The sequence below is a fragment of the Macadamia integrifolia genome, chromosome 5 (assembly GCF_013358625.1).
Source record: "Macadamia integrifolia cultivar HAES 741 chromosome 5, SCU_Mint_v3, whole genome shotgun sequence".
Taxonomy (NCBI): Eukaryota; Viridiplantae; Streptophyta; class Magnoliopsida; order Proteales; family Proteaceae; genus Macadamia; species Macadamia integrifolia.
The window spans coordinates 42,491,469-42,497,468 of NC_056561.1; the positions used below are offsets into that span (position 1 = coordinate 42,491,469).

Sequence of the window (6,000 nt, forward strand, 5' to 3'; positions counted from 1 at the left end):
TGTGTTTCTCTATTGGAACTAAGAAGAGACCTAAATGGTCCTATAACTAACCGTTAGGCTGGAACAAATCCTATTGAAAACCAATCAAGATCAATCGATTGGTATCTTTACATATGACTATATCTCTAACTTGCTTGTCAAATTTCAGCTTGAAAGAACAGAGGAAAATAGTCAAAAGGAGAGTTAAAAGAAAGTTTGATAGATGGCAATTTGAGTTTACAAGACACTTCCCCTTGTTTTAGCTTAACGTTACTAATGATTAAAAAGAAATCACACTTCTATAGATTGCTTAGGTTATATCAATAAAAGGGTTCTCTAGGTCATGATGACTAGAGTATCCTTAGTTTGAACTCCAACTTCGTCACATGGATGGGTGGTGTGGCAATTCCAATTCTTAGGTATGATGGGAAATGCTTCGCATTGGTCATATATGAAATGTTACTATAACTTTATCACTGGACTCCATTGGAGTAGTCTGAATCTACCTTTGTACGTGAACATTTGGGGCACAAAAATTCTCTACGGTGAGTGGTGAGTGGGAGTGAGGATCCAACGGCTAGGGGGGCCCTGGTATCCACCCCAACTATTGGATCTTTACTGCCGCTCACTACCTCACTGTAAAGGATTTTCGTGCGTCACGCAACCATATCTAATGGGGTAAGGGACTTTGCTAACCCGATGGAGAGGGCAATTAGTGGTCAACACTTTTCCCACCTATTACCGTTTAGAGCACATAGAGGAGCATTTCTGGAAACAAAAGGATATAGTGTTAAATGTTGGTTGCATTGCAAAGCTAGACTCATTCAAGGAAGGGCAAAGAAGTTGGAAGAGAGAAATAGAGGCTACTGACATGGTTCCAGCTCCTCTCCACATAGCCCAAGGATCAAAGAGTGATCCCACGATCGGGAGGACCTGGGCACACGTCCCAAGGTCACTCTCTAGCCCTGGACTCTATGAAAATGAATCCTATCTTGCTGACATAGCCTCTACTGCCTACTCAAAGAACTTCCCCCGTCCCCCCCCTCCTCTCCCACCTGCCAAAAACAATAAAAAAAAAAATCCAATTTCATTGGGGTCTTTCTTGATATAATCTCAGTTGATTATACCGAGCTTGGCACCTTTAGTCTTCGATCAAAGCTATGGGCTAAAAACTTCGTACAATATGGGATATTTGGGGAAAAAAAAATTATCATCATTAATTGTATTATAAATTTTATCCTTTTTGTACCATATAAGATGGTGAAGACTTATTTATCACCGCCCTTGGTTACATGGAGATTACCCTTATTTTGGCCTAAGGAAAATCTAAGCATAAAAGTGTGAAGGATTTTGCATCAACGAAAGAGCCCCTCATGTGAAGGGGATGTGTGCCAAACGTTAGAATAGAAAGCTGCACGTACTCTTGCCATCATAAGTGCTTTGGAAAACAAATCCAAAGCTTAGAAGAGTACTACCAACAATTATAAGGGATGGTGATGATGTGTATAATGCCACCAACTCTCACATATTCCCATATGGATTATGGCCCCTTTTTTTGTAGTTGCACAATGGATGATTCTCTCGTCCGAGGAGCTGTCTAGGTTTTAACTTTTGGCCCTTCAACTTGAGTGTGCCATATTGGTCGGCCCGGCCGGTCTGGTCGGTATTAGTTGAAATCATTTATGAGTTAGACTAAGCCAAATGATAAGATAATTGGTTATTAAAATCAAAACCTAAACTCATTAATAATATGTCTAGTTGGCCATCAATATAATTTGGCAAAAGATTCTGTGCACGGCCAAGCACAGACCCTTGCCATTGGACCAGAGGGGTCGAAATGACCAAACCCTTTGCCGCCCCCCCCCCATTTGGCACATCATAAATTGTCCTTCCATTGTCCGTTTGTACATTAAAACCTTTCTCTTTTGGATGGACAAAATTTTTATCCTCAATTGTGATGGATTTGACCCTGTGATTAGACTCTTATATCATCATAAACAACACAATCCTTAATCCAATTAAAAGGATAGTAGCAGTAAGGGGATTTTTCAATCATCGATAATGATAGAAAACTTTTTCTTTTTGGTACAAAATACTTTGCGACATAACAAATTGCAAGCAACCTCACCGACGTGATATAGCTAGTCAGTACCGCCAAAGGAGCTATCACTAACTGTAGTCCTAGAGCTTCGAAGTTTAACACTTTCTCAATTGTGAGCTGGAAAGTGACGAGAACAAAATCACCGAGGTAAAAGGTCCTTGTGAAAGTAAAAAAAGCCTAACATCTAATAGTATCCCAACCAATGCCGGGTATATGGTCTACCCACGGATCTTACCCGATCCTTATGATCCATATGCACTTGAAGGTAGGAGTTAGGACTTACATTATAAATCATGACATCTTCTTTTCGTTGTTGAGTTGATTGTCTAATATATGTATTTGATTTTTAGTACGGAAAAAGGTGAAGGGAAAAAGAGTTTGTGTCTTAGCCGCTCATGTATTCATCATGCTTATGCATGAATCTCTTTCTTAGCTTTAATCATTGGATCCAATTGGATCCGAGTTCGGCCTCTATGGCTCCAAGGAAAAAAACATAAAAAAAAATCAAGATACTGTACCGGTTGATTCAGATTGAAATTGACCGAAACCAATCCTAAGTTTAGCCGATTCAACTCGGTTGGTCCTTAAATGGCAGATTTTTGAATTGAAATTGGACCGAATCATTCCGAATTGTGGATTTCGGGTTTTAATATTGCTAGGACTTCTTGACTTAAGCTCCGAAGAGGTGGCTGCTTAGCCGCCCATGTTTTCATCATGCTCAGGCATAAATCTTTTTGTTGCTTTAATCATGGGATCCAATTGGATCCGAGTTCGGCCGTGAGGGTCCATGGATTAAAAAATATCTTTTTGTTGCTTTAATCATGGGATTTAAGGACCAAATTGGTCGTATTTGTGACTCGGATCAAAATTGGCCAAGCCCAATACTAACTGATTTCTCACCGATCCCAATCCCGATTCCAGGTTATAGAACTGTCTTTTGTTTGGTCCTCCATCCCATTCTAATCCAATCTAGTTCAAAATCAGTCAGGATCGTGAGGAACCAGTCAGAATCGGCCCAAAATACCTTTACCCTAGCTATTGGAAGGGACTCAGCCTTTACCGATTTCAATGTAAATCGTTCAATCTCGCCGATCCAATCCTGATCTTTGAAACCCTAGTTCATAGTTTTTTTTTAGTAAGAACCCTAGTTCATAGTTGGTTTATCAAGAGAGACCGACCGATTGATAAAGAGCATATTGGATTGATCATAACAAGTTTGAAAGCACAAAATTCCATCAGTATATTCAATCCCAAAGAATATGTGGGCCACACTGCTCCCACCTAATCTGCTACGTAGCAGATATTGTGATATTCTAAAATGATAACTATCTAGAAATTTTTGTGAGACTTATCTAAACATATATAATATTTGAAACAGCATTTAACTTTTGTGTCTATGGCTGCAAAGCCTGCAACTTGTATAGTTTATGGTAGAATGTTAAGTAGGTCAGGACAAGACTGAGAGGAAGTTCAAAAGTGTGAGTATCAAATTTAACTATACTCCAACATTAAGAGTTAAAGTTTCATAAAATTAAACTAAGTGATAGAGAACAAAGGAAGCAATGCTAGTGTTTGATCCACAATGATTCTGTTTGGTTAAAGGGAAATTAAAAGGGAGGGAAGTTAACAATTTTAAACCTAAAAAGTAAATATTTATAATTATTATCCAACATAAATATAATGATTAAACTTCTTAATAAATATATATAGAGTAATGACGCTTTTTAAATGTAATATTTATTTTGTTTTTCAAATCCGAGAGATTTAACTACAATGGAAGTGAAGAAAGTGAATTTTAATAATCAAATATACAATAATTTGGAGTCAAGAATAAAATCATGTGGAGTAATGAGGACAAAAGAAAAAAAATGATAACAAAAATTTATATTTTAAGTTTATAAGTTTAACTTTCCTTCCCTTTCATTTTCCTTGCAACCAAATGAAGCCATTATGAATTTTGAGATTACATATGTCCAACAAAATGAAAGTACATATAACTTTACCAACAAAGTAACCCATATATTAGCTTTCCTCAAAGCACAACTCAAGCACTTTAAGATTCAGGGACTGGGGTTTTATTCTCCCAGTTTTGAATTATAAAATTGAGTAAAACCACCACCCACTGTTGTAAGGATTGAGCCAATAAAGTTCTACCTCTTACATAGGCAATTAAATGAAGGTATCTTCTCTTCTTCTGAAGATCTCTTACATAGATGATCAAATGTAAATGTCAAGTTTTAAATACACCTAAAGAGGCATCATTTTGACACTCTCGTAAAAGAACTGAATCATGATCCATGATCCAGACCAACCTCAATCAATTTCAATTTAAATTGGAATAGAATTGATCCAGATAAATCAACAATCACCCAAAATATGCCCTAACCCTAGAAATGGGAAACAAAGATAAGACTAACAGATGCGGAATTTCTTTGGAATGATACCTTAGACAAGCAATTTTAAGAACCCTAAGTTAAGCCGAGGCCGACAACTTAGGCCTACCATAAAGTGTGTCCACAACCCAATATGCTCAACGCACGTGCCAAGGTAATAATTACACACCCACTGACCCACTCCTCTCCCACCTCCTCACTTCCCTCATCATCCTAAAAAAGGCAAAAAGTTAAAAACTCATTTTCCTTTTGAGCTCTCCCAACTCGCAAGAACCCAAAAAAGCCACTCATTGTCAAATAACGCGATCCGTTCCCTCCCTCCTCTCTGGCCCGTAATCCCTTTGGGCTTTTGGGCCTAAACGGAACTCCTCCCTTTTACATATTTTATTAACATTCTGACCAATGTACCCCCTCCTCCTAATCTTCACAGCATGCAGGGATTTAAGGTAGTTATGCTATACCCTCCTACACTGGATGCATGGGCATTTTGGTAATCAACTGACGTATGACTTGTATATACAGACACTAGTTCTGCCACCCAAGGATCTTCCTCACTTACCCTTCCCCCCACCTTCTCCAATGGAAGAAGATGATCAGAAAGAACTGCAACTACTACCTTCACCCTCTTCAAAACACCTCTCTGCCAGGATGTCAGGTTCCTCTGAGAGATCACATTCAAGAGCATCTGGGTCTTGCGATGGATCGCTTGACCTGCAGTTGTCCATCAGCCTTCAACCATTCCGGCCGCCATCTGATTGTATGCTGGCAAGACACCACAGTGAGCATGACCTTAACAAAAGCACCAACTACAGCTGTGTAGAAGCTTTGAAGTGGCAAGCTGCAGAGCAAATTCGATTAGCTGCTATTGAGAAGGCTTATGCAGAGAGAGTTAGGGAGCTAACAAGGCGGGAGATGGAATTGGCGCAATCAGATTTTGCACGAGCAAGACAGATTTGGGAGAGAGCACAGGAAGCGGTGGAGAAGGCTGAGAGAATGAAAGAGAAGGCAACCCGTCACATAGATTCTACGTGCATGGAAATCACTTGTCAAGCTTGCCGCCAGCGGTTTCGACCTTACCAGTGAAGATTCAGACCAGGGGTTTGGCTCAAAAGGTGGCTATAAGTAGTAAGTCTTCTAAGTACACATCTGGGTAAAGATTGCATTCACTATCATCATACTAGCTCGTCTGAGAGACCAACTCAGTCCCCTACAAGAAAAAAAACTGAGTCAGATGGATCCCCAGTCAGAGTCTCCAAAATAAGCATTAAATTTCTGCATCACATTGAAAAAGAAAAGAGAGAGAGAAACACAATAAAATGACAGAGAACTTCGAACACAATCTGCTATTCTTTTCTTTCCTTTTTCTTATTTCTCCAGATCACAGAAACAAACTCTGACATCTGCATAATGAATTTTTAAATTTTTTTATTAGAAAGCATCAACCTAGAAGAGTTGTCTGATTCTTGAACTTCATATGTAATATCATCTTGGTTTGAAAACTGCATCATAAGAAGCTCAATTTTAGCA

The 6,000-nt window shown here is 38.9% G+C and overlaps 1 protein-coding gene across 1 annotated transcript; it reads left to right on the forward strand.

Moving 5' to 3' along the window:
• The first annotated feature begins 4,761 nt into the window (after positions 1-4,761).
• On the forward strand, positions 4,762-6,000 carry LOC122080341 (protein indeterminate-domain 16-like). The gene has a single exon (XM_042647293.1). It carries the CDS (start codon positions 4,948-4,950, stop codon positions 5,554-5,556), a length of 609 nt encoding a protein of 202 aa, XP_042503227.1. The 5' UTR covers positions 4,762-4,947; the 3' UTR covers positions 5,557-6,000.

Bases quoted from the DNA above. Each gene is read 5' to 3' on its own strand.
- LOC122080341 (XM_042647293.1), top strand. From the start codon at position 4,948: ATGCATGGGCATTTTGGTAATCAACTGACGTATGACTTGTATATACAG.